This window comes from Stenella coeruleoalba (assembly GCF_951394435.1).
Source record: "Stenella coeruleoalba genome assembly, chromosome: 10".
Lineage (NCBI taxonomy): Eukaryota > Metazoa > Chordata > Mammalia > Artiodactyla > Delphinidae > Stenella > Stenella coeruleoalba.
In genome coordinates this window covers 22,335,541-22,352,811 of record NC_137156.1, presented here as the reverse complement: position 1 = coordinate 22,352,811, position 17,271 = coordinate 22,335,541, and the positions used below count along the sequence as shown (strand labels likewise).

General features: G+C 47.8%; 2 protein-coding genes across 5 annotated transcripts; both read left to right on the top strand.

Annotated features, from left to right (window-relative positions):
* The first annotated feature begins 62 nt into the window (after positions 1 to 62).
* Positions 63 to 17,269, top strand: ZFP57 (ZFP57 zinc finger protein). Of its 4 annotated transcripts, none has more exons than XM_079933356.1 (6): positions 63 to 131; positions 4,551 to 4,626; positions 12,789 to 13,291; positions 13,751 to 13,877; positions 14,349 to 14,429; positions 15,486 to 17,269. In XM_079933356.1, the coding sequence occupies exons 3-6, from the start codon at positions 12,947 to 12,949 to the stop codon at positions 16,718 to 16,720; spliced, it is 1,788 nt and encodes a 595-aa protein (XP_079789482.1). In that variant the 5' UTR covers positions 63 to 131; positions 4,551 to 4,626; positions 12,789 to 12,946; the 3' UTR covers positions 16,721 to 17,269. The 4 variants fall into 4 exon arrangements, with proteins under 4 accessions (XP_079789482.1, XP_079789483.1, XP_079789480.1 ...); XM_079933357.1 differs by having other exon boundaries at positions 120 to 477; positions 13,754 to 13,877; XM_079933354.1 differs by having other exon boundaries at positions 120 to 477.
* On the top strand, positions 4,951 to 6,571 carry LOC307192465 (uncharacterized protein ZNRD1-AS1). Its single transcript, XM_079933372.1, has one exon. The coding sequence runs from the start codon at positions 5,059 to 5,061 to the stop codon at positions 5,785 to 5,787; it is 729 nt and encodes a 242-aa protein (XP_079789498.1). The 5' UTR covers positions 4,951 to 5,058; the 3' UTR covers positions 5,788 to 6,571.
* Positions 17,270 to 17,271: the final 2 nt, after the last annotated feature.

Below are 17,271 nucleotides of genomic sequence, written 5' to 3'. Positions count from 1 at the left end.
GACGATTGGCTGTGACGTCATAATTAATCGCAAACGTGGTCCCGAGAGCCTGGAGACGGGGAGGAACCTCTCTGAAGGAAGGTTTTAGCGCCGCCTTCAGCCTGGTTCTGTGACGTCGGCTAAGGAAACAGGTGATCGAAGATGTGCCTCCGGTTATTTTTCCCCTCAGTACCCAGTACTGGGGTGTTTATTTTATTGGTCTCGAATTTTAAAGGGACGCAGTCGCGGGGAGCGTTTCTCCTGAAAAATCGTACTAACCTTACTGAATACTAATTTCTTTGGACGAGAAAACTACTACTTCCTCCGTTCCTGAGTTGATATTTTTCTTTAGCTGCCGGGCAGTGGTTAGAAACAAAGCGAAACATTCTGGGAGTTACAGTTCTAGCGCTCCTTGGACCTCGCGGTCTAAGCAAGGGCTCTCTGCAGAGCCCCTCCTGGCTCGCGTGCTGTGGGGGCTGTTCTGGGCCGTTGGAAGGGGTGAGTCGACTTCTTACGGTGCGGGAAGTGGAGAGGGTGAAGGCGGAGGAGGAACATCTAGTCCTTAGGCACGATAGGAAACAGGGATGAGGGATGAAGTAGGACACTTGGGAAGGGGCTCAGGACCTTGGAGGTGGCGGAGCAGAAGAGGTTGGGACTCCTTCCTCTTTAGATGCCTGCCAGATGAGGGAGGTTAGCATTAGTCAAGGGAGCAACCTTGGGTAGGATTTCAGTAAGACTTGATCGAGTTTGGCTTTCAGTTGCGGACCCCCTTCCACCTTGTCCCCCGCCTCCCATGGACCAACTCTACTTCATCATCGTCATCCCTTAGGTGGACAGCTGACATTCCCCTGAACTTTTATAAAGCATGAGGACAAGTATTTTTTAAATCTTGCTATTTTAATTCATCTGTAACCTACCAACTAAAGTATGGAATCTGGGCTTCCCTGATGGCCTAGTGGTTAAGAATCCGCCTGCCAATGCAGGGCACACGGGTTCGAGCCCTTGTCGGGGAAGATCCCACATGCCGTGGAGCAACTAAGCCCGTGTGCCACAACTACTGAAGCCTGCATGCTTAGAGCCCGTGCTCCGCAACAAGAGAAGCCACCGCAAGGAGAAGCCCACACACCACATTAAAGAGTAGCCCCCCGCTCTCCGCAACTAAAGAAAGCTCGCATGCAGCAATGAAGACCCAATGCAGCCAAAAATAAATAAATAAAGAATAGAATCTTTTTTTAAAAAAATAAATTTATTTATGGCTGAGTTGGGTCTTCGTTGCTGTGTGCGGGCTTTCTCTAGTTGCAGCAAGCAGGGGCTACTCTTCGTTGTGGTCCCTTCTCTTGTTGCAGAGCACAGGCTCTAGGCGCGCCGGCTTCAGTAGTTGTGGCGCTCGGGCGTAGCTGCTCCGCGGCATGTGGGATCTTCCCAGACCAGGGATCCAATCCGTATCCCCTGCATTGGCAGGTGGATTCTTAACCACTGCACCACCAGGGAAGTCCCTAAAGTATAGAATCTTGTTGTCCTGAAGGGACAGCTTCTAAATGAATTTCCTAATTCGCTTTCAGTCCATCCAACCCCGCTCAACCTGATAGTTGTGCTAAGCGCCTTACATATAAAGGTTTTGGAGCCATCACTATTTTCTCCTTTGAAAGAGACAAGCTGTGATCTCTCCTAGAGAGAGGCTTTGATCTACTTCTCTGTGCAATAATGGAAACACTCACAGTAGTGAGGGGATTAAAACTCTGAGCAAGCTACTGGAGAGTGACAAGCCTCATAATAATTTGTCCTACAAGGAGAGGTCTGTTGCTGAGCCCGTGATGGTAGGCAAGTTTTTATTCTCTCTTCTCTGTGTGTCTTTCTCCTTTGAAAATGGAAATTGAAATCAGCCGTCTTTTCTCGCCAACTTTCCCTTTAAAGTTTGACAAAATTCAGTGAAGATCCACCATGAGTTGAATACTGTCCTAATGCAGTAAAGGAACTAAGCATTATAAGGCATGGCCCTTTCCCAACAAAAGCTCACAATCTGTTCAGTTCGTATTTATTAAGCACCTATGTCAGTCTTGGAGCTGAAGTTGGGGCTGCAAAGCTGAAAACTATGGTCTCTGACCTTAAGGAGTACAAATGAATAATTAGAATGCAATGAAAGTACACTTATAGGACAAAATGTGAGAGCCCAGGATAGGCATATAAAACAAATAGGCCTGTATACTACAAAGAGGACTGGTAAATGTTTTAATAAAAAGATACAGTGTCATGGGGAATGTAAGAGAGAAAGATACTCAGATATTATGTGATGAGGATAATCACCAATCAACAAATCATTAATTTTGAGAATTTGGGATTACAGACTCTAATGTTAAGTACTGTGCTAGATACTATGTACAGAGAAATAAAAGTAAGGTGGTCATATTTTTAAAATCTCAAAATAGGTATATGTAGTCAGGCAAATAAGAATATGCCCAAGAGGTCAGTGAGATCCAGTATTTGTTATCAGATCCTTTCTGATATGATAGATAGATCATTGTATTTGTAGATTGAAAAATTATAGTTCCAACTCTTTATGAGTCTGAATTTCATCATAAAAATGTTAAAAGTGATATATGGATGCAGATAGCACAGTGGAAACCATGATTGATTTTCAAATGAGTTGTAGAAATAAAAAATGTTGTGTTCATATTCATAGCGTGGCAAAAATCACTGTTACATAGAGTAGACTGGACAGACTTTATAGTCAGGGCTTGACCTGTGGAGATGGATACTATTTATTTTTTAATTTTTAAAATTTTTATTTTATTTTATTTTTTTGGCTGCATTAGGTCTTTGTTGCTGCACGTGGGCTTTCTCTAGTTGTGGTGAGCGGAGCGTTACTCTTTGTTGCAGTGCGCGGGCTTCTCATTGTGGTGCCCTCCTTGTTGCGGAGCACAGGCTCTAGGCACACGGGCTTCAGTAGTTGTGGCAGTGGGCTCAGTATTTGTGGCTCATGGACTCTAGAGCGCAGGCTCAGTAGTTGTGGCACATGGGCTTAGTTGCTCCGTGGCATGTGGGATCTTCCCAGGCCAGGGCTCGAACCCATGTCCCCTGCATTGGCAGGCAGATTCTTAACCACTGTGCCACCAGGGAAGCCCCAACTGCCATTTATTGAGAACTTACTGTATATCAAGCATTTTGCCAGGCTCTTTAATCTAATTCTCATTTGTTCTTTATAACTCAAAGAGGCAAATTTTGGTCTTACATCTCCATTTTGTAGATGAGGAAACTGATTTAGAGAGAGATTAAGTTACTTGCCCTGAGTCACACCCTGGGAAGTGGTGGAATTAGGATTCAAGCATAGCCCTGTAAGGCTTCAAAGCCCATGCTCTAAACCATAAATGGTGTAAATAAAGGCATAGAGATGAGATGCCAGGCATCCTCAGTGGCTTAAATATGACCTCACAGTGAGCTCAGATTAGACCAGGGATGACACACAAAAAGTTGGCAGTCTTCACTTGTGTTGCCATCAGGCTGTCCCTATAAATAAACCCAGAGTAACCACAGAGTCTCATCCCAAGCGGATCAACAGGGAATGGTTTCATAATGGATTTAGGGTGAAGGATGATTGGCAGAATAAGGCAGGCAAGCAGAGGGGTGGGCGATCAAATAAGAACAGAATTTCAGAACGAAAGATTATAGGGCAGAGATGCTGTATGTGGTGATAGAGGCAGAGAGGGCCTGGATCAAGAAACTGCACAAAGAGAATGAACTGATAACACTGAAGTCTAGAATTATCTCAGAAGACAGAGGAGGCAGTGGGACTGAGCAATCTGTCATAGATGTGCTTGGGCAAAGCTTCACCAAGGAGCCTGTCTCTTCCCTTGCCCAGTCCCTGGTACAAGATTCAGAATGGTTCATGTTGAGTCCACAGGAGAAGTATGCTTTAAGTTTATATGAAAGGATTATGGTTGGTCCTCTATATCTGAGGGTTCCCCATCTGCAGATTCAACTAACTGTGGGTGGAAAATATTTGAAAAAAAAAAAATTCCCGAAAGTTCCCAAAAGTAAAACTTGAATTTGCCACTTACTGGCAACTATTTACATAGTGTTTACATTGTACTTACGACTATTTACATTGTATTTACAACTATTTACATAATATTTACATTGTAGTAGGTATTACAAGTAATTGAAAGATAATTTAAGGTGTACAGGAGAATGTGCCCAGGTTGTATACAAATACTGTGCCATTTTATATAAGGGACTAGGGCATGGATTTTAGTATCTGGGGTGGGGGTGGTGAGTCCCGGAACCAAGGGACCTTGCGGGGGGGTGTCCGTGGATACCGAGGGATGACTGTATGTGCTCTTATTTATATGATCTTATTAAAAGAGCATTCATTATTCGTTACCATAGGAATGTAGTGGTTTCCCATTGGGAAATGGCCCTGCTGTAGTCCTACCTATTACCAGGTTTTTTCTTTCTGAGGGAAATACCCTTGACCATGACCAAAACAATTGGGTTTTTTGGTTTAGTCAGTATGAGAGCAGATTTGTTCTGACATCTCCCGCATTCTAATCTACCTTTGCTTTTTTGTCTTACAGATTGTCCTGGGCTAAAGTATCTAAAGACCCTAGGATTGCTGCAGGTCAACTGTCCCCACTGGAGAAAAAAATCTTGGTAAATAAATTATCTTAACATCATACAGTTTGAAATGACTAGGAGAAGGAAAGTTAAGTTTAAAATCCTTCTGTCCAAGTGACACTTTCCAGTAGTGTGTCCACAGTGGCAAATGTTTTCCAGTTAAATCTTTACTTGCAAAACAAAGTATTATTTTTAGAACTCCAACCCTATGTTTTTAAAAAACTAATTACTGATTTTGGTGGTGAGAACGCCAACTTTCAGAGCTCACAAGCTCACCTAGGAATGATGGAAGTAAAATCACTATTGCTCCGAAATTAATGAAAGACCATGGTCATTTCTTGGTGTCAATAGTGAGCGTAAGCTCCTGTTTAAATATGTTCAAAGTAAAAAGATGGTCATATTATAAAATTCTGTACCTCACTTTGACAGAATCTAGGTGGCGTGCATACAACAGCAGCAAGACAACTGATGATTCAAAAATATCAGGAGGAGTATGAAACACTCAGTAGAGAGCAAGGTCTTTCTCTTGACTACAGGCTTGCCAAAGCGGAGCCTTATTATAATAAAAGAATAATGGAAATGATGAAAGAACAAGAGACAGGCAATGAAATCAAGAAGAGATTGGAGGGGAAAACAACCCAAAGCATAGAAGGACAAAAACAATATTATTTGGTACCTGAGAGAGAAGTGAAACATGTAGAAATGCACATACATCGACCTGAACAGGTCGGAGAGTTTAAGAATAAAACATTTAGACAATTACCACCATGCCCTAGTGAAATAAAATTGCCCAAAATTGTGCCAGAAGTACATGGCATCCATGACGCACAGAGGAGAAAGCAGGTAAATGAGAGGGAACAGATGCAAATTAAAGCTCACCAGGAACGCATGATTCGAGGGAGAGAACTTGTACAGCAAAAACTCAAGGAAGGAGTCTTGAGAAAAGACCAGAGCCAGCCTCCTATACGTGAGAAGCATGAGAGTGTAAAGAAAGAGATAAAAGAGTATGAAAGCGTTATTGCATATCCACTCTTCCAGCCATGCAGTAGCAGTCGGATTAAAGTGAATATTCTTATGGAAAAATCTCAGAATAGAGAAGACAGTACAATTATCAAGCCATATCAAAGAAGATTCTTAACTATACCACCCTTTATGAGAAGTCAAATAGGAAAAATAAAAGATTCAGTGATTTCATGATAAAGTCATGTCTCTTAAATTAACCTTTTTTTTATTTTTTTTTTTTGCGGTACGCGGGCCTCTCACTGCTGTGGCCTCTCCCATTGTGGAGCACAGGCTCCGGACGCGCAGGCTCAGTGGCCATGGCTCACGGGCCCAGCCGCTCCGCGGCATGCGGGATCCTCCCGGACCGGGGCACGAACCCGCGTCCCCTGCATCGGCAGGCGGACTCCCAACCACTGCGCCACCAGGGAAGCCCCACCTTTTTTTTTTTTTGCGGTACGTGGGCCTCTCACTGTTGTGGCCTCTCCTGTTGCGGAGCACAGGCTCCGGTCGCACAGGCTCAGCGGCCATGGCTTACGGGCCCAGCCGCTCTGCGGCATGTGGGATCTTACCAGACCAGGGCACGAACCCGTGTCCCCTGCATCTGCATCAGCAGGCGGACTCTCAACCACTGTGCCACCAGGGAAGCCCCTTTTTTTTTTTTTTTTTTTTTTTTTTTTTTTTTAATGCTAGTTCTCTTCTACAGCGTTCAGTGACTATTTTCCCATTTATATCTGATACAGAAGTGTCAGTTCTGGATTTTAAAACTAGCTTGGCTATTTTTAGTTGCCTTGTGTTTGTTCAAGTTGCTTATCCTTTTTGATGCTCATTCCTCATCTGTAGAGTGGGAAAATAATAGTTCATAGCATTTATAGGAGAATTTCATTTTTGTGAAGCATTAGCTTCACAAAAGTGGTTAAGACTCTGTGCTCTCACTGCTGAGGGCCCAGGTTCAATCCCTGGTCAGGGAAAAATCCCACAAACTGAGCGGTGCAGCCAAAAAAATTTGAAAAAAGAATAAATAAGCTACTATGCTATTTCTTTGTACTCCTTTAAAGCCACGTCCCTTAGAAAGTCTATACCAGCTCCCTGCATTCTAGTTTCAGTGCCCATCAATCCACCAAATCCCTTTTTACGGAGTCATCAGCAAAGAGCTCCGTGTGGCTAAATCCAATGGACAGTTAAGGGTGGAACGAAAAGGAGAAGGTGCCAACAACAGGCAGAAGAGCTGATAGGCATTTGGCAGCAAGACGGATCAACAATTCAAGTGTAAGAACGCATGACACAGAAAACAAGAGGCCAAGGAAGAGTAACAGTCCTTAGAAGTTGGAGATCAGTCAAGGGAACCAATGGAACCCATTTAAGGAACTGGAGTAGGGTACCAAAGGAATAAGATAAACAAACAGTTATAAGACTCAGGATAAAACACAAGAATAGGAATAGAAGCACTGACAAATCCAGGACGTAGAACTATTGAATTGGGTTCCACTAGGGATGGGACAAGTCTGAGTCTTAGGCTGAGTTGAACCAATAGTGGAGGGTTAAGAAAGTCCAAAATAGAAACAGAGCTTATCAGGTCACAGGGGCAGGAGACAAAGCAGATAATTACTATAACTCTCATACTGAGTCAGTTACATGAGATAAGAATTTGAACTCATTAAAGCATACCTGTTATTATCTTTAAACATGGAAGTCATAGCGGCTTGAAAATTGAGCCTCAGGATATAAGGTGTACAAGGTTGGTGTGTTGTTTTAAATAGAACTGATTATAACATCTTTCATTGGAGTAGCACTACAAATTACAGTAAGGTTGAACAGGAGTACATTTTATCCTTCAAGGGGGATGGTAAGCAGATCAGCAAGGCCATTTAGCATAGGCAAATAAAAGGCAAGCCATTGCTGTGTTTTCTGGGAGGCCAAACACATGGCACAGATTAGTTTCAAGGGGCACAATGGTATGGATGGAGAAGGCTGGGCTAGAATAGCAGCACTGTACCCTACAGTGTCAACAGTGGTGAGGCTCCACTGATAGCCCTTGAGGGGGTCAAAGAGCCAATGAAGTCCATCTGCCAGGAGCACATGAGGACAATGGCCCTTGCTACGTGGCCTCCCTCATCGTAAGACAAGTCAACTTTTGGCAGTAATTGCAAGTCCAAATCAGAAACTGAGTTCTTTACTTTGTGTCCAGTCTATGATGGTGAATGTCTTGCCATGTCTAGTATGATGATCAACTCAGGCAGCAGTGGGGACTGTCTTCACAAAACATGTTTCCATCAGCAGCTTGATTCCAGTCAATTCCATCAGCAACCACGCTCTTCTTGTGGGCATTCACCTGAGTGACTCAGATGGTTAGATAAGCAGTTATGGTTTATTTCCACAGTTTGCAGCTCCAAAGACAGATGTCTCACCAGTCTAGTTTTTCAAGTGGCATACCACATAGGTAGGCAACAGCACAAGAGTCAGTAAAATTATAGGAAGGTTGATCAAAGAGGTTATTGGCGAGAGCTATGAAATGGCCTTGTGTTCTGCCCACCAAGAGGAGCGACAGCGTCCATTTTTGGCTCTGCATCACTGGCAATGAGGTTGAATGGCTGCATCAGCCAGGGACAGCGCTGGGTTTAAGCCTAGCCGAACCACAGTGAACCAGGGCCAGGCATTTAGGGGAATCTCTGTGAACTGAGAGCCCCATGGAACCAGCAGCTTTGCTTCAGTTGGCAGAGTAGGGGATAAAGTTTTTCCCAGAGGGATATCTGCCAATTTTCCATGTAAAGTAGAGATGTTGAAGCCAGGCCACATCCTTAAATATACCATTTCCAAATGAGGATTATTGGGTCCTTCCCACTTTGTTAGAAGTTGAGTCCAAGTTGACCTACCCCCAAATGTGAGCATTAAGCTAGAGTGTCAGAAGGCCTCCATGGGTCGGGTGTTTAGTTTCGATAGGAGCCCAGTAGCAAGCTGATACTGCTTTTCAAGATGAGTGTACCCAGTAACCATGTTAGGAAGGTGGCAGGTCCAGAACCCTAAGGGGTGCCACTGAGCACAGGCTTCCTCCATCACCATCTCCACCAGACTACTGTCTCCATCTGACCCTGTGGGAGCCTCCTCAGCCCACCCACATGAATGGTCTGTCCACAAGGGCAGATCACAGGGTCAGGTACCTTGGGAACACTAAGAGATTTAAAACCTGCATCTGCCAGCCATCCAGTACTAACCATGGATCCAAGACTCCAGTGTACAGACTTGAAAGCAGGGGATCTGGTTTCCTGTCCCAGTACAGCCAGATGTGGGCTTTGGCAAGGCTCAACATCTCTGAGCCTGTTTCCTCATCTGTGAAGGCAGAATAACAAATTCCTACCTCACAAGATGTTTGTGGGGATTTAATGGAGGCTATGTTTACAAGGTTTTTTTTTTGTAAATTGCAAAACCCCATGCCAATGTGAAATATAAAATATGATCATAGGGGCTTCCCTGGTGGCACAGTGGTTGAGAGTCTTCCTGCCGATGCAGGGGACACGGGTTCGTGCCCCGGTCCGGGAAGATTCTACATGCCGCGGAGCAGCTGGGCCCGTGAGCCATGGCCGTTGAGCCTGCGGGTCCGGAGCCTGTGCTCCGCAACGGGAGAGGCCACAACAGTGAGAGGCCCGCGTACCGCAAAAAAAAAAAAAAAAGTATGATCATGATACAAAATGGTATATGGTAAATGCTAATTAAGTGGAAAGGAAATAAATGTGATTTCCGTTGAGCTGATTTAAAAAAAAAAAAAGGCATTACTGATAAAGGTCAAACTGGGTTTGGGTAAGTGGCCAAGGTAAGTAGAACTTGACCTGAACATATCCTCTCTGCTCTCCTACCTCTGTCTGCTGTCACCATTTAAGTCGCAGTGGTTTGCCTTCACTTTTCTTTCTTTCCCTCTTTTTTAAGTTATTTTATTTTATTTTATTTATTTATGGCTGCATTGGGTCTTCCTTGCTGCTTACAAGCTTTCTCTAGTTGCAGCAAGCAGGGGCTTCTCTTCCTGTGGTGCCTTCTCTTGTTGTAGAGCACGGGCTGTAGGCGCGCGGGCTTCAATAGTTGTGGCGCACAGGCTCAGTAGCTGTGGCTCACGGGCTCAGTAGTTGTGGCTTGTGGGCTCTAGAGCACAGGCTCAATAGTTGTGGCTCGCAGGCTCTAGAGCGCAGGCTCAGTAGTCGTGGCCCCCGGGCTTAGTTGTTCCGTGGCATGTGGGATCTTCCTGGACCACAGCTCGAACCCCTGTGCCCTGCATTGGCAGGCGGATTCTTAACCACTGTGCCACCAGTGCAGTCCTGCCTTTGCTTTTTTTTTTGCGGTACGCGGGTCTCTCACCGTTGTGGCCTCTCCCGTTGTGGAGCACAGGCTCCGGACGCGCAGGCTCAGCGGCCATGGCTCACGGGCCCAGCCGCTCCGCGGCACTTGGGATCTTCCCGGACCGGGGCACGAACCCGCGTCCCCTGCATCGGCAGGCGGACTCTCAACCACTGTGCCACCAGAAACCCCTGCTTTGCTTTTTTAAGGTGCTCTGTGCCTCCAAGTCTCTTTCTGGGAGCGCGTAAAGGTCTCAGTTTTCTCCTTTGGGCTCTAGGTGATGGTGGTTGGTGATTATGTGTTTTAATCAGAGGTAATTTAATCCTTTTTACCCCCCAAGACTAAATTAAGACTGGGAATGAGATCCGAGCGCTAGGTGGGACCAGCGGCTGCAATTGGTAGGAGGAATGGGCTAGTGGGGCGGGGCGAGTCCTCTTCCTTTTAAGCTTCCTAGACTGTGAACTCTTGACCTTGGCGAGCCCACAAGCTTAACCCGACAGGGTGCACGGTGGCCTTGCGGAAACCGGCGAGGAGAGCGAGGCCGGTGCCAGGCACTGGTGGGGCCGGGACGGGGTCTTGGGCAGCCGGTAAACGTGCGCTGGAGGGGAGCGGGCTCGCCGCTGGCCCCTCGGAAACCCTGCGTCCCAAAGTCCCGGTCCTCGGCAGCGGCGGGTGAGTAGGACAGAGGGTAGTTGAGCTCGCGGTGGTGGAAGTTAGTGAAGGGTCTTTGTGCCGCAACCTTCCGTCCCTGACCTCGGCAGGCGAGGGGAGCATCGCGCCCCGCATCTTGGGGGAGCTTCCAACCCCTGGGGCCCATGGGGAAACCTGGGTTAGGGTATGGCCCAGGGCGCCGACCACTCCGGCCGCGTGGGGGACTTGGCGAAGAGGACGGGCTCCTGGCACGTGCTGAAAAAGTCGGGATCCCAGCAACGAAGTTTCGGGGCAGACAGGCATCGGGCAGTGCCGTCCCAGTCAACGGGACCAGTTCAGCGCACAGAAACCCCAACCAGTGGGTATTAACGAGCGTGCCACGCAGTGGTGAGCGAAACTCTCCGTCCCTGCCCGCGGGAGGCCCCGAGACCGGAGTGTGGGGCTGGGCGCGCAGTGACGGGAGGTACGCCCTGTGGGCTCGCGATCTGGTCCGGTAGAGCTGGGCAGGAGCTGCAAAGGGTCTTTGAGGACAGAGCAGAGACCCGAAGACCGGGTGAGAAGGGCTAATGCCCGAGGGTCTTTTTGCTCTGCCGAAAGGCAGAAAACAATAGTGGCTGGAACACCACGGTGGGGGGAGGCGAGGGCGGACCCCACGAAGCCTGGCAGGTGTGGTGGGGATTTCGGGCGTTCTCAGAATTGCTATGGGAAACCATGGACGGGTTTGGGGTTAGAGAGAGATTGGGTGGACTCAGAGAACTGGAAAATGGCGACACATTCCCTCGAGGAATTTACATTCTGGAAGGGCAGGGACGGGCCGGGAACAGATAAACCGGTCTGCGCCGAAAGTCTGTTGAGTTATATCCAGCCTCTTTCCATCGTGGCCCAGCCGGCTTGAGCTCTGGGGCGTGTGGATGTAGAAAGTACTATCGAGATAAAAGTGCCAGAGGCAGGCAGCAGCTGCCAGAAATTTCAGTCTCCATAGTCATGCTCCCTTCCCAAACCAGAGAACCAGCTTAGAATCTGGACCGAGGGCCTCAGGCTACCACCTGCAGCAAATGCTTTTTGAGAATGACTGACAGGGGTGGGTCTTTCCTGCGGGAGAACGGGAAAGCCAGGACCTTGAGGATACTATTACTGAGACTGTTTTGAAGTGTTACTTTCATTATGTTTGGCTGGAGAGTAGGAGAATAATCCAGATCTGCCCCTCTCGCGCGATGATTGTGGATGGTCTTGAAAGAAAGGAAGGGAGGGAGGGAAGGAGGGACTCAACTTCACCTCCCAGGAATGCACCTTTCCTGTCAGCTTTCTTTTTAGCTATCCCACTAACTCCATTGTTGAATGCCCTTTTCCTTGCTGGCATTTTCAATTCTACCACCTTTCAAAGAAGTGAAAGGAAGAAAGTCAACAGGTTTTTATGTCTTCATTCTTTTCATTCCATCTGGAGGGAGGAGAAGCGGGGTGAGTGGCTGTCAGTAGGAGGAGGTGGGAGTTCAGCCACGTGTGGGCAGAGCAGGAACTTCCTGGGCTGGGCAGGCAGCCCAGCGCCGGGCTCCTTGGGAGCCCTGCAGAAGCATTTGCTGTTGGGTTGTTACCATTATCATTCTTTTTTTTTTTTTGGCCATGCCTCAAGGCATGTGGGATCTTAGTTCCCGGACCGGGGATCAAACCTATGCCCCCTGCAGTGAGAGCTAAGACTCTTAACCACTGGACCACCAGGGAAGTCCCTCCATTATCATTCTTTACAAGTATCTGTATGTATTAAAAATCCACAGAATCGTATATTTTTGGGTCCTGGATGGGATCTTAGAGAGTCTCCTTTAATCTTACTTTCCAATAAAACCAGATCAGAATGAAGAAACTTGTACAAGGTGGTTTGTGGCAGATCCAGGGCTGGTTACCTCAGGCACATGCTTTCTTTCCAGAATACCGTGATGTTGCTCTAGAGAGGGCTTTGGGACAGTGGCAATCATGTCCTCAGTGGTAGAGTCAAGGCTTTGAACACAAACTCTGCTGTGGACCGGGAGTATCCTTGAGCACATTACTTAGCATCTCTACTTTAGGTTCCTTAAAATGGGGTCATTAATTGTTACCTCATGGGGCAGTGCTGAGGGGTTTTAGGTACAAAGCAGGAGTTCAGTAACTCTTGGTGTTCCCTGACCAAATTAGGAAACTGCTGTTCCTCACTCACTCCCCCTCTTGCTGATACCATTTCTCTCTGACCTCAGGTTCCTAGAGGTGGGCACCAGCCAGCGGCTAGAAACAGGTGAAGCAGAAGGCAGACGACACCTTCCGAGCCCCAAGCTGGCATTACTGAACAGCGGCTGCTGAGCCGAGGGTGACCAGGTTCCTGAACTCTGTGGCCTAGGCTTGGAGAGAATCAAAGATGTTCTCAGCTGTGAAAGAGGAGAATTTGGACAGCAGGACAAAAAAGGAAGACAGCCCCCTGGAGCAGATACCTTTGCCACTGGAGGCCACATCAAACCCTGGGGCCTTTTCAAAGTCTCTCCATCTGCTCAGTCACTGGGAGGTAGATAGCCCCAGGAAGGAGCCCAGTCAGCCTTGGGGGCCAGACCAGGAGTGGATAAAGCTAGAAAGAGACATCAGGGAAGAGGTGGTGTTTGACCTGCTGAAGCCAACTGAACCTGTACAGAAGCTGCTCCCTCAGGTGGATGAGGAGGCCCTGCAGGAAGCCGTGAAGGGAGAATGCTGGTGGAAGGCATGGGTGAAGGTGAGGAGACCTAGCGAGAGACAGAGGGAGGGGCTGGGTCCTGGACTCCAGGAGCTCTTTCATCCATTATCCTGTCTACAGAACAAATGGAATCTCAAGAGTGTTCCAAGATAAACAGCACTCAGGAGAAGGGGTTTCAAGGACTTTTTTTCAGACTCCACACCACCCTGGCATCCTTCAAGGAGTCCTTGCTGAAATTCATCAGAGTGGCAGCCTTTTTCCTTTGCGTTCTTCCTACTTATATTCAGTATATACCCCTCCTTTCTCCCCCCACATTGTTCTTCCCTCCTCTCCATCCTTCCTTTCCTGTCTGTACATTAAAGTTGCTGGCTTTGTACTTGTCTTTTCCTATTTCTCCCTTCCTTCCATGTTTTTCTTTTTCTGTTAGTTGTCTGAATCTTGAGACAGGATGTCTGTCTGTCTATATACAGACTCTCTGAATCTCTCCTGTTCTTCCAGAAGCCAGTCACCTCTGAGGATGTGGCAGTGAATTTCAACCAGGAAGAGTGGGAATGTCTAGATGCCAGTCAGAGGGTCCTCTACCAGGACGTTATGTCAGAGACCTTCAGAAACCTGATGTCTGTGGGTAAGAGGCTGGGGTTCCTCACAAGCCCTCTGTCCCAGGCCTCTGGGACATCTTGTTTCCCTGGGCAGGTAGATCAGCTCACAATTAGCTTCACTGATCCTTGGTTCTATACGTTCCAGGTATGCAAGATCTGGGTTACTAGGCTCAGGGTGAAAGAAGAAATGAAAGCTTGCATGAAGGCAAAGATAAGGCTTGTGACATGACAATAATGTTCTCAAAGTATGCAAATCTGCCTATTCATCCAACTAGTATTTACTGAGTCACTCCTATTATATACCAGGCACTTTGTTAAGAGCTGGCCTTTTGCGTGTCTCCTCCCTGCACCTAAGTGTCCCAGATTATGGCTCTTAAACCAAAGATAACGGAAGAAGGTAGCCTGTTATCCCCATCAGGTGTGAAGGGGCCGAGCCTGGGACTCCAACTCTTCCTCTCCTTCCCACTCCCCAGTCAGAATCTTTCTGTCTAATCCAGACCTGATCGCCAAGTTTGAACAAGAAGAGAAACAGTGGAGAGCAGGTCTCCGTCCCCCAAACGGAGAAGGCCTTCATTCAGGTAAGAATTGCAAAGGAGAGAGGAGGGTGAAAAGGACCCAGGACATGCCTTGGGAGGATAGAAATGACTAAGAGGATCGGGGTCTGCATACCTGCCCCGAGCCTGCATCCTTCCTGCCTGGTCAGACGTGGAGCTGGAAGAAACCTTGACCTCATCTGCTCAAGTGCCCTGGCTTCAAGAAGATGAGTATCTAAAGCATTCAGGACAAATGAATATCTTCAGTTCCTAGAGATGGAGAGATTCCATGTCAGTTGCTTATGTCAGTGATACCGCCTTGATTAAAAAGTCCTTTCCGGGACTTCCCTGGTGGTCCAGTGGGTAAGACTCCATGCTTCCAATGCAGGGGTCCCGGGTTTGATCCCTGGGTGGGGAGCTAGATCCCACATGTGTGCCGCAACTAAAAGATCCCATATGCTGCAACTAAGATCTGGCGCAGCCAAAATAAATAAGTAAATAAATTTTTCTTTTTTTTTTTTTAGAGTCTTTTCCAAAAGAAAAGAAAGGGAAGGGAGATGAGCTTGATGCTGAGTTGGAGCAGGGGAGACTTGTTCTTAAGAGTAGAATAAAGACTTGAGAGAAATTTAAGTCTGAGCTGACCACACTCCTGGTTTGCCAGGACAGTCCTGGTTTATGCTTCTCATCCTAGCTTGATTGTTAATAGCACCTCCCGTCATTCAAGCGTCCCAATTTGCATGATATATTATGAGGTCACCTCTAGGTATCTGGGATTTCTGGGAGTACGAACAAAATTGAAAATGAGAGGAATTAACACACATGGTAAATCAACTGTACTTCAATTTAAAAAAAAAATGAAATGGATTTCAAGAAATGTGGTTAAAATTTTGATCTCTGATATTTTTGGAAGATTCCAGTTAAATTTTTATTTGCTTTTAATTGGAAAACCCCAAAGTTTATTCTTATCTCTGGCCTCTGAGGTCTAAGAGTGAGCATGAATGTGGCGGGGGGGAGGGGGAGGGCAGAAAGAGGGGAAGTAGCTTGGACTGAGAGCTTGTGTCGGGGTTGTCATGGTGAGCTATTCTTCCTCATTCCCTACAGGAGACAAGAGAGAGGAACTTCAAGAACAGAGTCAGAGTTTGGGAGATGAGGGAAATAGCGATGACAAGAAGGTCTCCCTTGCTTGCAGAAGAGCAGGCCCATCCTTTGCTCCAGCTGGGTCCCTGGACAGGACACCAGTGTCCCCAGCATCCTGGGCTGGGCCACCCTTTACCTGCCATACCTGTGGCAGGTGCTTCAGCAAGCGCTCCAGCCTCTACAACCACCAGTTTGTTCACAGCTGCGGCCAGTGCGGGAAGTCCTTCCTGAACCCCAAGGACCTCAGCTACCACCGGCGCAAGCACCTTGGGGAGAGGCCCTTCTGCTGCTCGCTCTGTGACAAGACCTACTGTGATGCTTCTGGACTGAGCCGTCACCGCCGTGTCCATCTGGGTTACCGGCCCCACTCGTGTCCCTTCTGTGGGAAGTGCTTTCGGGACCAGTCTGAGCTCAAACGCCACCAGAAGATACACCAGGGCCAGGAGCTGGGGGCTGGAAACCAGAAGCATATCCTGAAGATTCCAGACAACACAGCTGGATTCCAGGGGCTGGCAACTGCAAACAATGCACCAGTGGCCGGGACCCAAGGACCCTCATTTAAAACCGCCGGTCCCGAGGCTCAGACCCAGCCATCTATAGACAGGAGCCCGGCACCTGCAACCAAGAACCAGGTAGTCACTGGGAAGGCTCAGCGCCCAGTCGTTACAACTGCAGAGCCTGTGACCAGGACCCAGGCAGCCAACACGAGAACCGCCTGCCTGGATACCAAGTCCAGCTCTCACCCAGGAAAGCCTTCAAGACTCAAAGTCTTCTCTTGCCCTCATTGTCCCTTGACTTTTAGCAAGAAAAGCTGTCTCTCCAGCCACCAGAAGGCCCACTTCACAGAGCAGTCCAACTGCTGCTTCCACTGTGGCAAGTCCTTCACTTTATTCTCTGGGCTGGTCAGGCACCAGCAGACTCACTGGAAGCAGAAGCTCTACTGTTGCCCTATCTGCGACGTCTGCTTTGGGGAGAAAGAGGACCTTTTGGGTCACTGGGGGGGCTACAGGGGCAAGGGGCTCTGCCTGGGCAGTCCCCATAAATGCTGGGCGATCCTGGGTCAGTCGCTTGGCTTCTTTCCCGATGCGCCCACTGTGGCAGGGGAGGAGACGGATCTTTCTCCTGGATCCATACCCTCAGGAGAGGGAAGGAAGGGAGGGGAGAAGGCAACAGAGGAAAGAAAGCAGATAAGGCAGTGAAGATCTGGGAATGTAAATAAATGGCCTTTTCACCCAAGGTCTTTCTCTGTTTGGTTTTCCTGAGGGCTAACCTCCAGGGTAAGGAGACTGGGGTAGAGGAAGAGAGAGGTGAAGGAATAATGAAGGAAATACAGAAAGGAAAAGGGACAAGAGGTGGTACATGGAAACTTGTAGTATTATTAATTAGCACCCAGCTTGTTTCTTTGTGTCTGACAGACCATCAAGTAGTAGTTGTTGAAGACAACAGTGGACACTCCAATAGATATGAAGATGGGAGAAAAAAGATGAGTGGGGGAGAGAGTGTGAGGGACCCATCTGGGCCAGATGTAGAAGGGAGGCATTTTAAAGCAGGTGTGTGGCCCAGTTCTCACCCCTTGCTCCCCTGGCACCTCGGTAGGCTGCCTGGGGCAAGATGGAGCTCTGGCCAGTGTTTTGCGGGTTTCTCCCCATCTCCTGTTTTTGGTTAGGGCTCCCCATGTCCTCACTCTGCAGGTCACTTGGCACTGTCTTGGATGTTTTGGACTTTTCCTGCTCCTTCCCAGCAGGGCTGA

What these genes read in the sequence shown, in the direction of transcription:
- LOC307192465 (XM_079933372.1), top strand. Translation starts at nt 5,059, where the DNA reads ATGATTCAAAAATATCAGGAGGAGTATGAAACACTCAGTAGAGAGCAA.
- ZFP57 (XM_079933356.1), top strand. Translation starts at nt 12,947, where the DNA reads ATGTTCTCAGCTGTGAAAGAGGAGAATTTGGACAGCAGGACAAAAAAG. An exon ending in GGTGGAAGGCATGGGTGAAG is followed by an intron (nt 13,292 to 13,750) that starts GTGAGGAGACCT and finishes CTGTTCTTCCAG; the next exon opens with AAGCCAGTCACCTCTGAGGA. An exon ending in CAGAAACCTGATGTCTGTGG is followed by an intron (nt 13,878 to 14,348) that starts GTAAGAGGCTGG and finishes TGTCTAATCCAG; the next exon opens with ACCTGATCGCCAAGTTTGAA.